Source organism: Bactrocera dorsalis, chromosome 5, assembly GCF_023373825.1.
Source record: "Bactrocera dorsalis isolate Fly_Bdor chromosome 5, ASM2337382v1, whole genome shotgun sequence".
Classification (NCBI taxonomy): domain Eukaryota; kingdom Metazoa; phylum Arthropoda; class Insecta; order Diptera; family Tephritidae; genus Bactrocera; species Bactrocera dorsalis.
In genome coordinates, this window is record NC_064307.1 from 35,179,159 (window position 1) to 35,194,456 (window position 15,298).

The 15,298-nt window shown below is 37.9% G+C and overlaps 1 protein-coding gene across 3 annotated transcripts in view; it reads left to right on the top strand.

The window, feature by feature from the left end:
- LOC105221817 (neuropeptides capa receptor) overlaps nucleotides 1-9,923 on the top strand; it is a 157,258-nt gene extending 147,335 nt beyond the window's left edge. For 2 of the 3 annotated variants that reach the window (XM_049459235.1, XM_049459234.1), the window contains exon 10: nucleotides 9,182-9,325. In XM_049459235.1, coding sequence (XP_049315192.1) covers nucleotides 9,182-9,325 — 144 coding nt within the window. Of the gene's footprint in view, nucleotides 1-9,181; nucleotides 9,326-9,694 lie in introns of those variants that run through there. The other variant, XM_049459236.1, reaches the window with a different exon arrangement.
- Nucleotides 9,924-15,298: the final 5,375 nt, after the last annotated feature.

The window sequence follows — 15,298 nt, forward strand, 5'->3', positions numbered from 1 at the left end:
TGATGTTGTAATCGGTCATGCCTCTGCACCATACAGAACAATACTGCTAAGAGGACATGATGGAATTTGTCTCTGTTCATCGAGAGAGGACTTTACATCTCAACAAGCCAGCAGGTGCACACTCTTCCAGAAGATGGTACGTTCTCTATTCCGCTCTGCAGTTCGAATAATCTTCTCCAGCAGAAGATTGAAGAAGTCGCTCAATAAGAACTCGCCTTTTCTGAAACCGCATTTGGTATCGAATGGTTCGGAGAGGTCTTTTCCGATCCTGACGGAGCTTTTGGTGTTGCTCAACGTGAGTTTACATCGTATTAGTTTTACGGTGATGCCAAATTCAAACACCGCGGGATAAAGGCAGTTCCTTTTCGTGCTTTCAAATGCAGCTTAAAAACGACGAAGGTGTGGTGTGTGTCGATCCTCTTTTTACGAATCTTTTCCAAGGTTCGGCGTGTGGTGAATATCTGATCAGTTGTTTATTTCCAAGGCCTAAGGCCATACTGATAAGGTGTAATCAGTTTGTTAACGCTGCGCTTTAATCTTTCACACAATACACTCGATAGAACCATATAAGCGATGTTGAGGAGGCTTTTCCCGCTGTGGTTGGGTCAATGTCAATATCAGTTCTTTGCCGTTGAATAGCTCCGCCGACAGTCCATCGGCCCCGCCGCTTTGTTGTTCTTCAGACGGGTAATTGCTATTCGGACTTCTTCATGGTAGGGCAATGGAACGTTTGCTCCATCGTCATCGATTGGGGAATCGGGTTCGCCTTCTTCTGGTGTTATGCTTTCACTGCTATTCAGCAGTCTTGAGAAGTGTTTCTTCCATAATTTTAGTATGCTCTGAGCATCAGTCACTAGATCACCTGTGGGGGATCTATAGGAGCATTCTCCAGTCTTGAAGCTTTCTGTTAGTCGCCCCATCTTTTCGTAGAATTCAAATATTACTCCTGTCGGCCAGCTTGTCAAGAAATACCTGAACGTTGCATATATGATAATCTCCACTGTGATTATGTACACTTCTCATGTCATTACTACACGTCTGCACATACGTTATCAACGACATATCAAACACGCAGCAACACGAGTGTATTAACTTGTACTACGTCATTAAAATTCCAACGCTTCCCACAAGTGAAGTCACAGCAATCAAAGGTACGAAAATCCAATACTTGACTAAGGTGAGCCCTAAAAAGAATCCAATTTATTGTATAGCACTAAATTTCTTATCGTATATTTCGTATATCTAAAAGATTCGAAAAGAGTAAAAACAATAAGAACCATCAATTTCGATTGCACCTAAGCTATAATATTCACCACACACACAAAAGTATCTTATAAGTTCTTGATTTCGATCTGAGAAATTTTTTTGGATATTCGGATGTTCGCCGAAGATGTGAAGATATTCGTCAAATGAAGTAATCCGATTCGAATAATTGCTTTAAACGATAACCCACTCCTAACTCCATGAAGATATCTCGTCAAATGAAAATGTTTTCCATACAAAGGCATATGTTTGATCGTTTAGTTTGTTTGAAAGCTATAGTTTTGCGATATCGGCAGTTTCGACAAATCGGGAAGTTCTTGGATTGCAAAGTTTCATATAGATATCTTCAAAACTGAGGGCCAGTACACGTATATACAGAGAGACGGGCGGACATGACTAAATTGTCTCAGCTCCTCACACCGATCATTAATATTTATATGCATTTTATAGGGTCTCATGGCAAACTTACCCCTGTTATGCTATAAAAATTTTTTTAACTGTTATTGAAATTGTGCTAGAAATACTGCCTTGCAGTCATATCTATTCCTCTGTATAGTTTTGTTTTTTGTTTTGGCTCACCCTAAATAATCTGTGTGAGCTGTCGGTATTTACAATAATGTGATGCGCAGCAGACGGGTGAATACTACTTCTGATTCTTATTCGAATTGCTCGAGTTGCTTCTCCCCAGCAATGGCTTGCAGCATCTATTGTGGCATCCCATGCGTTGATGACATTTCCATTTTTTCTTGTTTATTGCAAACTACTTTCACAAAGGCAAAATTTTTCCATGCCATTATTCATTTTTGCAGTGTCTCGTTGTTTCCTGTAAGGGTTGAAGGAAATGGGAAATTATTTGCCCGTGTTGTTGTTGCCCTGCCGCTTTAAAGAATTCCTACTTGAAATTTGAATTTGCTTGCTTTGGCCTTGTATTCTTGGCATTCTCGTCTTACAATGTGTCGCTCTAGTTCCGGTGCTTCGTTGCATATTTATTTTATATATGTGGGAGTGGAACCTGTGGATCAAAGGTCCACACGCAGCGGACGTGCCTTTTAAATGCACCTCTGACCAAAACTATACGAACATATGATCAATTCGAACTACACTCGAACAATATTCGAAATATACGGTCGAGCATAGTAGACAATAGTTGACTAGAACAGAAGTACAGAAGTATTCAGAAGTGGCAGACAAGCCGCTGCCTAAAATGTAAAGTTGTTTAAGTTAAGTGAGTTTATTAAAATATTAATGGAAAATGTGAACTTAATAAGCTAAAAACTAAAATGTAAAGTTATTTAAGTTAAGTGAGTTGATTAAAATATTAAATTAATATTTATAATCCAAGACTACATATATATATGTATAGTTTCAGACTGACGATTGAAATGTCTGATTCTGAAGAAAAAATACTGTTTACACGCATTATAATTTAGTGCTAATATTATAATTGTGTATTTGAAAGGGAGAGTCTTCTGCTTTTGCATTGATATGTAAATATTGTTGTGTTTTATTTTCTTACTCCGTTGTCAGGTCAATGAAAATATGTTGAATATAGTTATTTTATGCAAATGTGATAATTTCTACTGTTAGTGGGCTCTTATTTGACCCAATCACTCGACCTGATCAGCCGGTCAAACTATATACCAAGAGTATACCACCTGTTCACATAACAGATGGAGCCTACTCGGATTAGATGCTTAACCTAGCTGCTGGATTATACCCGGTTAATATGATAATCACTATACGCCTTAATGTACTCTATACAATTAACACAAGAAGGTCCATATTTCCAGTATGAACAGGCCTTGCAGTTATTACAATAAACAAGACGTGACCGATACACATATCGTCACCTAAAATGCAACACAACGTCATCAAAAAATTCAAAATTGACATTTTATGGCTAACGATTCACTAAATCTTATTTTATACATTTATAATAGCTTCCACTATCAGGCACAACCAATATGTATTCATTTTTAAACCAAAACCTAAAATTTTATATCAATATAAGTGGTTTCTATTATATCGTTTTCCTTCGCCTGGCCAACTCATGAAAAAGTGGTGTTACCTTTTTTTCTAAGTAACATCGTCACCGTACATAATGCTGTAAAATTTTCCTTTTATACTCTCAAGGGTTTTCATATACCCATACGATCTCTTGTTTTATCTACCCATGTACCTACCATTTATATTATTTTCCTACATGAGACACCACATTCCAGCAATTTGGTCTTACAGCAGTCCAAATTCAAGTAAACTGATATACGAGTATCTAAAGGGTTTCGCCTAGTCAAAAGAAGTCCATTATTTTTCCAATAGCTAGCTTTAGTAGTCTGCATCTCCCGTATGTAAGTGCGATCGTACTAAGCAATACGTGTTAGAAAGCTAAAATTTCGTACTACAAAAGCTTCTCAGAGAATTATGTGATCGCTTGGCTCAGTATTGCTTGAACACCCGTCAAAGATGGAGACCAGCAAAAGAGAACATATTTTCCAGTTTTTTCACATGAAAATGTGAATAGCCTTCAAGGTCGTTGTATTATCGGGGTCAATCATACGCAATTTCGGCTTTGTAAATTCTTTTCGGAAAAGCGTTTCACGCTCTAGAAAATCATATAACGAAAATAAGAATAAAATGAAGGAAATCATTAAGTCCATTGTTTAAAATATCGTTTGGAACCATGTACATTAGACTGGATATAAAAGGTTGCTCGATGTATTTGTGCTGCACGAATTAATGAAAAAATCCTCAAGGTCCCGCTTCGCAGATGAAATGCAATACAACCAATATATTTCTGAAATGGATGGTTACTAGTAAAGTAAAGGTGTTCACTTAGGTCAAGCTGAAACGGTCGTTCTTTGCTTGGTGTTTTTGTGAGATTATCATAAAATAATGCAGTATGAGCTGGTCTCCTGCAACCAAACTCTTAATTCGGACGTTCACTGTGAACAATTGGACCATTTGAAGTAAGAAATCGTCCAGAAGTGAGCTTTAGCCCATTGAAAAAGAATTGTGTTCCATCAGGACAATGGCAGGTCAAATATATTGATATGAACTGGCCAGTAGCTCTGGGAGCTTTATTGGTACAATTTTCTGCATCCACATTACAATTTTGATCTGACTCCAAGGAACTTCCACCTACTTCTAAGCATGGCGAATATTTTTGCTTACGAAAAATGCTTCTCAAAAGAAGCGTGTGAAAATAGATTGTTTCAGTTTTTTATCAACAGAGACTAGGGTTGCTATCAATATGGCATTATAAAATTACCTTTAAAATGCCAACAAGTTATCGAACGAGACGGTGTATTTTCTCGTAAATCGGATAGTTCTAACTTTGCTAAATAAAACGTTCATTGCAAAAAAAATAGATTTTTTACTAGATCGGACTTTTCCCTAAAAGAAATTTTTGGGAATTTATTCATTTCATTTTTAAACTTAAATAACTTTTTATCCTTCGTCAAAGTACAAGATAGTAGGAAGGCTTTCATTCACTTCTTCAAAATCCCTGCCACAAGATCTCCTGCTCGACTAGCAACTGGCGCTCCTTAAGTCACTCGTTATAGCAAATTCCAGAAAGTTTCCTTCAGACTTTTAACCTTTGCTTTCGCGAAACCATAAATTATATAGGCCAGTGAGAACCACGTTTGCAGTCAGGAATAAAACCATCACTTTGTTGGCTTAACCCAACTCACTTAGCCATTTTTGTGAATTACACTCATATTTATATGAACAATCATTCATAATAGCGCATTAGAAATTTTAACACAGTGGTTTCTTGAAAAGTAGCTACTTAAGCTTTACCTAATTTCGGTTGTCTTTTGTTGGCAAACAAAACTTGCACACAAAACCACTTAAAACTTAATGCACTAATCGCCTCATTTCCAACAACAGAAAGCAAAAAGCTTAGCCATTTGTTGCACGTAGATATAAGTAGTTAATTGTCCTTGGAAGTATACGCAGAAGACAAAGTTGGAAAAATAACATTTCGAATGAAGAACGAAAAACTAATTTTAAAGCAAAATTGCCCGAACCGGTATTATGAGAAGAAACCAATCCGAATATTAAAACCCTTCATAAGATATATGCGATATTTTGGCACCAAATTTGTTATTCATAGCGATTTTTATCATTGAATAAAAATAAAGCGAAAAGTACGAAACGAAAATCTCAAAAAACCGTTTTGAGTTTTCTCAAATATGTTAAATGAATGTGCTTTATAAAATACACTACGGTCTCAAACTACTCTCAGCGTATTACACATCAACTTGAAAAATCCGAAAGTAATACTAATTTTTTTATAAAGATCAGGAAAAATTAAGGAATTTTGACCAACTCCAACGACGAAGTCTACATATTCACCGACGGAGTGGTATTCTTCAGTAATGCATACACGGAAGGTAGCTTTAAACTAAATGGCTACATTCTAAGTAGGTAACTCAGGTAGTACAATCAAGGTAATCCGTCATATAGGAATAGAAGAAACTAAAATCACAGATGAGCTAACCCGCTCGCAGGTGGAAACACAATTGCACTAAGCTGTATCAGGGCGTTCAGTTCCTTTAAGAGTTGTTTGACGCAGTGGCTGTACAAGAACACCTTAAATTTTGGACCAAACTACAGGACATACCACAAATTTACTTCGGAATAGTATTGATGGTGAATAACCAATAAGCTTCTACTTCTAGGCAAACGAACACTTAGCATTATTGTAGGGGTTATCACGGGACTTCTTCTTCTTCTTACCGATTACGCAATTATAGCCGAGTTGGCAACAGCGCGCCAGTCGTTTCTTCTTTTCGCAAAGCGAAGCTTTGTCCTTCCCCACCTGCTGCTTCCAACGGAGTGGAGAACTTCCTCTTTTTCTGCTTCCCCCACTGGTATGAATACTTTCAGAGCTGGAGTGTTTTCGTTCATACGTACGACAGGCCTAGCCATCGCAGCCGCTATCTCTTTATTCGCTGAACTATGTCAATGTCCTCATATATATCTTACAGCTCATTGTTCCATCTAATGCGATATCCGCCGTGACCAATGCGTAAAGGACCATAAATTGAACCTTTCTCTCGTAAACTCTTAAGGCCGACTCATCAGATGTTCTCATCTTCCATGCCTCTGCACCATATAACAGGACGAGAATAGTGAGTGGCTTATAGAGTTTGGTTTTTGTCCTCGAGAGAGGACTTTACTTCTCTTTTGCCTACTCAGTCCAAGGAAGCACTTATTCGCAAGAGGTATTCTGTGTTGGATTTTGAGGATGCCATTCTTGTTGCTGTTAACGCTGGTTCCAAGATAAAGAAAACTATCTACATCTTCGAAGTTATGACTGCCTACAGTGACACCCCCCTGCGGGTAGGGATTAAAATTTAACCCTAGTAATGCATGTCTGTCGTAAGAGGCGAGTAAAATCCATACTCATTATGTCTTTCTTTCTGGGTTTGCCTTGAAATGTCAGCACAGTCTATGTCAGAAATAGTGCTATAATCCTCATCGTGAAGTGATTATTATAGGCTTTATATTTATTCCCGGTTTGAGGCATTTCTTTTATGAGACAAATGTCACCAATTATTGAGTTCCAGGGTCTTAACTAGTAGTAGCAAAAGCTGCCAGGTCTTACCAGAGACTTTTACTTGGTACCACGGGGAGTTTAGCCCTTGGAGCTTACTCCAATCTGCTCAATGGGTTTGGCCCTTTGTGAAAATTCGTGGTGGCTATGGTTTAAACCTGATGGCCGGCAGGGTTGAAAAATTCAGTTCAATGCGGAGTCGCATTGCGGCCGGGCGCCGGACCCAAAGTACGGTAGAGGTTTTAGATCGGCCTCGTACCCGACCAAGGCGGCTAGAGTGTCCCTATCCACCTGAATCAATTGGAAAACAAAGTAAACGTGCAAAATACATTTATTCTGATCAACACATTGTATTGAATTATTTCTCCTGAAGTATGTTAAAGAAGTCACACGAAAGAGGGTCGCCGTGTTTGAAGCTCGGTGAGGTCTTTTCCGATCCTGACGAAGGTTTTGGTGTTGCTCAACGTCAATTTACACAGCCGTATTAGTTTTGAGGGGATACCAAATGCAGACATCGCGGCAAAAGACAGCTCCTTTTCGTGCTATCGAAAGCAGCTTTGAAGTCGATGAAGGGGTGGTGAGTGTCGATTTTTTTTCGCGGGTCTTTTCGTAGATTTGGCGCATGGTTAATATCTGGTCAGTTTTGTTCATTTGCCAGGTCTAAAACCACACTGATAAAGCCCAATCAGTTTGTTGCGGTGGGCTTTAATCTTTCACACAATACGCTCGATAGAATCTTATCGCGATGTTGACCAGGCTTATCCCACGGTAGATGGCGCAGATTGTGGGGTCTCCTTTTTTATAGATTGGGCATAGCACACTTAAATTCCTATCGTTGGGCATGCTTTCGTTCGACCATATTTTACAATGAAGCTGATTTATCAATTCTTCGCCACCGTGTTTGAATAGCTCGGCCGGCAATCCATCGGCCCCAGCCGCTTTGTTGTCCTTCAGAAGGGTAAATGCTATTCGAACTTCTTCATGGTCGGTCATGGATCGTCTCCACCTTCGTCATCGATTGGGGATTCGGGTTCGCCTTCTCCTGGTGTTATACTTAACTGACATTCAACTGGCTGGAGAAGTGTTCCTTCCAATAGAATGCTCCGATCTTGAAACCTTCTGTTTGCTGCCGCATCTGTTAGTAAAATTTTCGAGCATTATCCCTGTCAACCAGCTTGTCAAGCTCTTCATTCTCACTCATTTCGGTCTCTCTCTTTTTCTGTCTGCAAATGCGTATCGCTTCCCTCTTCAACTCTCGGTATCTATCCCATCCCGCACATGTTGTGGTCGATCGTAACATTGCGAGATAGGCAGTCTGTTTTCTCTCCGCTGCATAAAGGCACTCCTCATCGTACCAGCTGTTTCTTGCATTGTGCGAAAACCATTGGTTTCGTTTACAACTGTACGTAAGGAACTTGGACACCAACTTTAAAATTTGACCTTTAGAAAATTGTAAAAGTACTTTTGATTTCGTGGAATGCCTAGATTTCAGCCGTATAAGAGCGGATTTAAAACCTATGATGGTACGTACCCAAACGTTTATTATATTAGGGTGAACTTATTTGCATTTATCAAAATTGGGCCATATTTTAAACAATACAACGTCTGACATACAAGTATGATGTTAATAAGTTGCTCTTTTTATGAGCTGTCGCGTAATTGAGTGTTTAATTTTGGCGTCCAACAGGTCAATGGTAGTCAAGTTTCTCGTTTCAGCACTGTTGTCTTCTTAAAGACAATTGAAAACGTGATATAAGCGCTGAACCAAGGATTTCAATAACCTTTTCTCATTATTCGCTTACACTCATTATATCAATATATAATATTACAAACTGCAAATTAGCTGCCACTCAACTCGCGCTCTCTGGCTTCCGGCCTGTAATTTCATTAATTAATTTACACTTCTTTTATACAACTCCGGGCAACAACGAACAGTTTATTTACTTTAAATTTGGACCGCGAACTTTGTAGGCGTTTTTCCAAGCGCAGAGAGACAGCGAAAGCGAAATTCTTCTTGTGTCATGTTTCTTTAATAAAATTTGCAAAACAAACTTTTCCATCTTCATAACTTTGCTTGCTGGAATGCAGTGTAGGAAGGAAAGAGTGAGCCAAAACGAAGGAAAAAAGTTATTTCTCAAGAAAATGTTCAATGAGCTGTCGCTTATTTGCATTATCCATTTGTATAATACTTATTCACATAATGTGTCTGCATGGCTAACAGAAGGATTTCATTTCGCCTCAACAACACTAACAAAAACAATTTGTTTGCAGTTGCGAGTGTTCGAAGTGTTTTCTTCGCCTTTCTTTCTTGCTGGTTTTTAATAACTTTTCTCTATTTTTTTCTTTCTTTTGTAGGATACGCTGGACAGCAAACTAAAGTATAGCACGAACATTGTAGTTGTTGTAGACAATGGCGGTGTCAATAGGCGACCCAAAGTATTCAAAGAAAAGGAAGCTGAGGCAACATTGATTAGCAAGGATAACGAGACTTGCATATAAAGAAAGTGGGTGGATGCAACAAGGCAGCTAACAGAAAATAAGCGATCGAGTTGTTTGAGTAGCATGTAGGCATGTGTGGTAGCGTGGAGTGCGTTTGCGGGACAGCGAGTTTAAGCCAAAACCAAATGCACACCCACGAAACAATTTAAGTCAAAATGTGTGTGTATGTATGTATGTATATTTTGAATATATGACATTTGTTATTATGCTAAAAGGAATAGCAGTTGTTCCACTTATATATGAGTTACAATTAATTAGTTTATGAAACGAGTGCTGAGTGTAAACAAACACTGTGAAGATATTTGCAAGATATGTAAGAAATTTTATAATTGTTACATTTTTCAACATTTTTCTTTTGTGACATTGCAGTTGATTAACCAGTGCTGTTCTTCTCCGAGTTCTTTGGCCAACCCACCGCAGTTGACGTTTTCATGAAGAAATATACGGACCTTATATTGTTTGTTGTTCATAACAACGAGAAAAATTGACTTGGGATTGACAATGAACAAAGTGATTCACAAAACAAACAACTTGGACAATGTTGGTAAGTTTCGAGAACTTGAGAGCATATATACAAAGAATTACATACAGAGCACTGAGTGTAGGATAGATGCAACTTAATCACAGTCATGGTGGAAAATATGAAAATCAAAGTGGTCGCATGTACTTAATTTGAGCTTTGCGTTTGACTTTTAGGCTATCATTTTAATGTTTCAAGTTACAGTTTTTCTTGTTTAAGTCACACAGGCAAGATACTAAGCGAAACATACATATTTTCTTAACATTTGTCTCTGTCATGTCTGCATCATTCCTCAATCGTTCACCGTCCTTCATTCGGCGCAGTTCGTTTTGTGACCTGAATCATCTACAACGACGCTTGCTCTCTTACTCTCACACCGGCTCCTGCATATATTTGGTAACTGTGCAGAGCCGCTGATATTTCGTCTGTTTATTATTGTGATTTGCATCAGTGTCATCATATTGTCGCACAAAAGGCCGGCATTGATGCTGGATCGAAACCGAGTGCAACTTGCCGGAGTATTTAACGCACATGTATAAAAGACGTGTGGCGTACAGGATTAAAATGGTGACAGTTGTGGCCATGATGTTGTCACTCGGTAAGTTGAATGATCATTTGATATGACACAGAGTATATATAACAGTGGGGGTAGCTGCAAGTAAAGAAATAGGGAATGAGAGCGTGCCACGTGTGTGTTGAGTGCTTAGAGAATTTATACGGATTTGGAAATTTTTCGATACACTTACATATGTATGCAATTATGAAAGGTTGACAAGCACCCATAGGAATTTGAAACCTCTTACAATCAGCAGTATGACAATAAAGATATGCCTTCGTTTATTAAGAACTCAAGCATAGGTTATATTCTAGGTTTTAAAGGGTATTTTACGTTCGAAAATATAAGGAATGGGATTTTGGGAAACTTTATCGCTCTTCTAAAACGTAAATCGCTTTAGAATTATCTGCGTAGACAAGTGAATTAACATAAATCTACACCAAATAGTCTAGATCTGGCGATTTATCTTGGAGGCACAAGTTCTTGACGCAGGATAGCCCGCTCCCCAAAAGTTTCCTTCAATAAATTGATTGTTCCAAGATCGTCCATATCAACACCCTCTCATTAAGCTAAGAAAAAGTCATAAATCATAACCTTGTAGCGTTTCCCTTGTCTATTACATTATGACCGGCTTTATTATACTCTCGCAACAAAGTTGCTAAAGAGAGTATTATAGTTTTGTTCACATAACGGTTGTTTGTAAGTCCTAAAACTAAAAGGGTCAGATATAGGGTTATATATACCAAAGTGATCAGGGTGACGAGTAGAGTTGAAATCCGGATGTCTGTCTGTCCGTCCGTCCGTGCAAGCTGTAACTTGAGTAAAAATTGAGATATCATGATGAAACTTGGAACACGTATTTCTTGGCTCCATAAAAAGGTTACGTTCGAAGATGGGCAAAATCGGCCTACTGCCACGCCCACAAAATGGCGGAAACCAAAAACCTATAAAGTGTCATAACTAAGCCATAAATAAAGATATTAAAGTGAAATTTGGCACAAAGGATCGCATTAGGGAGGAGCATATTTGAAAGTAATTTTTTTAGAAAAGTGGGCGTGGCCCCGCCCCCTACTAAGTTTTTTGTACATATCTCGGAAACTACTATAGCTATGTCAACCAAACTCTACAGAGTCGTTACCTTCCGGCATTTCCATATACAGTTCAAAAATGGAAGAAATCGGATAATAACCACGCCCACCTCCATACAAAGGTTATGTTGAAAATCACTAAAAGTGCGTTAACCGACTAACAAAAAACGTTAGAAATACAAAATTTTACGGAAGGAATGGCAGAAGGAAGCTGTACCCAGTCTTTTTTTAAAAATTGAAAATGGGCGTGGCGTCGCCCACTTATGGACCAAAAACCATATCTCAGGAACTACTCCACCGATTTCAGTGAAATTCGGTTCATAATATTTTTTTAACACCCTGATATGAAATATGGGCGAAATCGGTTCACAGCCACGCCTTCTTCCAATATAACGCTATTTTGAAATCCATCTGATGCCTTCTCTGTATAATACGAGTATGTATATACATTAGGAACCAAAATAAAAAAAATATGTAAATGACGGATAATGAAATCTCGATTATCACCTTATCATGCGAGAGTATAAAATGTTCGGTGACACCCGAACTTAGCCCTTCCTTTACTTGTTTTTAAATAAATTTCGATCAATGAGTTCTTCTGGGAAGAATTTAGTATACCGTCCCAGGATTTCAAGGATAAAAAGGATATGGTCGGATAGAGGAGATTATCCTGATCAAGGATATATATGGTTATAGCCGCAGGAAGCTTATAGTTTTCGAGATATTCGCGTTTAAAGTTGAAAATTTGCAATATTTTAATTACATATTTTCGATATATAAAATTAATTTTGCACTTATATTTTTCACTTTTATATCCACTAGCACTTCACTAATTCATTTGTACACATTTATTTTACATAATATAGTGCAAAAATAGCGTTTAATATACATTTAAATTATTGTTGAATTATGATTATTTAAGAATAACAAATGAATTACAAACTGTCAAATAATCAGTGTTACCTTATCGACATCATTTGTAATATATCTAAATGAAATCTGTTCACTTTAGATTATACCCCAAATATGAGAATTAACAACCTATAAAAAAAGAACCCTGATCGGTCAAACACCGGGGGTATCAAATTCTTTTCGTGTAGTACTCCTTTCTGCGTTGGCGGCCTTCGGCCGCGCTTCAAAAAAAATAACTCTGGTCGGTCCAACACCGGGGTGTACCAAATTTTTTTTCGCGTATATATCCTTTTTGCGTGGGCGGCCTTCGGCCGCGTTTCAAAAAAAATAACCCTGGTCGGTCCAACACCGGGGTGTACCAAATTTTTTTCGCGTATATCTCCTTTTTGCGTGGGCGGCCTTCGGCATTGCTACAAAAAAATTTCCCTTGTCGATCGAACACCGGGTGTATACATTTTTTTTCTCCCGTAGAACTCATTTTTACATTGACGGCCTTCAGGCCGCTTAAATTTTTAATATATTTTTATTGTTTATCGACGATTATGTTTCCTGTATTTAGGGTATAATACTTCCTTATATATTTTTTTCTTTTAGTTTGTAAAATATTTAAGTATGGTAACACTGATTATTTGTCAAATTTATTTTTACAAATGATGTCGATAAAGTAACACTGATTATTTGACAGTTTGTATTTCATTTGTTATTCTAAAATAATAATAATTCAACAATAATTGAAATGTATATTAAAACCAATTTTTGCACTATAGTAAATAAAATAAATGTGAGCAAATGAATAAGTGATGTGTTAGTGTATATAAAAGTGAAAAATATAAGTGAAAAATTAATTTTATATATCGAAAATATGTGATTAAAATATTGCAAATTTTCAACTTTAAACGCGAATATCTCGGAAACTATAAGCTTCCTGCGGCTATAACCATATATATCCTTGATCAGGATAATCTCCTCTATTCGACCATACCCTTTTTATTCCGAAATTCTGGGACGGTATACTAAAGCCGACCCTTCTTCTGCTCATAGAGTACACCAAACATTGAGGAATAGTGTTTTGTTGATTATCATTACAATTCAACGCAAAAACCTGGTTCATTTAAAATAATAAAAAAAAAAACAAGAAAAACGGTGAACTTCGGCTGTTCGTAGCTAATATACTCTTCACAGGTGCTTTTCTTCTAGTATTTATGTGTCCAGTTTTTATGGAAACTATATGCTATAGTAATCCGATCTGATTAATTTTTTCGGAGATTATGTTGTTGCTCTAGAAAATAACCTGTGCCAACTTTTGTGAAGATACATTGTCAAATGTGAAAGTTTTCCATACAAAAACTTGATTCCGATCGTTCAGTTTGTATAGCAGCTGTATGCTATAGTGGTCAGATATCAGCAGTTCCGACAAATGAGCAGCTTCTTGAAAACTGAGAGACTAGTTCGTATATATACGGACAGACAGACAGACGGACATGACTAAATCGACTCAGCTCAACATACTGATCATTTACATATATAGCGTCGGAGACCCTATCGCTTCTTTCTGGGTGTTACAAACTTCGTGACAAACTTAATATACCCTGTTGAGGGTATAAATATATAGCTTTATGAAGATTGGGATCGGTGGAAATCTCGTTTTGCGTCCATTTGATTAACGTTCGGTATTACTTTTTGCAAGAGTTGTATTTCGCGTCATTAGAAAAGCATGGACAGTATATAGAAATTGATTTTTTTATTAAGAATATCGGAATGCTGAATCGATTCTGTTTTTCAACTAAAACAAACCATTTTTTTTCTAATTCACCACATCTCTCTTGAGGTGCCACTTTGCTTCGTTTACATATGCTCGTATGTGATTTTTTTATTCATTTTATATTTTCAGACGAACATCTGCTGATTATCTTATCCAACATACATGATTCCAACTATTGTCCCAAGACCGAGGACCCAATCGAAAACTCTTTTATTCTGACTAATCAGCACTTATTCATGATGTTCTGCTACTCCGTACCACTGGCTATTTGGGGTAAAGTGCAGAACATACTTCATCTGGAATTATATTGATGTTTTCGTTATGACTGTTAGCATTGGCTTGGCAGCGAAATTTACGCAGCTTAATGATAACTTATTCTAGTTCAAGGGCATAGTGAGCTTAACTTACACACTTAAATATCGCCTTTCACATTTAATTGCTTTCTATGGCCGACTGACCGACGCAGCGTATGCCTGCGATGTACTGGTCGACACGCCGCAAACAATACCGGAACTTATGTGAGCTCTGCACACGCATTGACGGCGCCATATCGCTCATCACGGTGATATCCTTCTCGAATAATTTGTATTTCATTTGTGTGAAACTGCTGCGTAGTCTTAAGTGAGTTTACACATGCCTCGGTAATGGTATATAATTTAGTTCGCTTGGTGAGTAATAGCCGGCAATTTTATGTCTCGTCTGCTTTTCTTTGTCTTATTGTAGTAAAATTCCCTCGCTCGCCCATGTCGCGTACTTTTACTGCTGACCGTTACATTGTATCCCGGCTTGCAAGAGTCCTGGGGCACTAAGGTGAAACGTTTCTCGGAGGATATTAGCAGCGGTTTGGTTGCATTAAGTGGGATGAAATTCTTTTATCTCACACTGAAATTGGTGTTGAGCGTAAGTACCGTACAGCCTTGCATTCCGTCGGTCGTTTGTCCATGGACAGTTACGTGTGCTGGCACTTCATCGATTCGCCTATTCATTACTTTACACTCACACTGTGTTCCTGGCCCTGGCATACGTGCCATGCACCGCTACACGCCGTGCTAACTATTGGTCTTCGACTAGTTTTGCTTTGTTGTGTGCTGAACTTTGGCTACTTTCTATTGGTGCAATCTGTTGTCTGATTTTC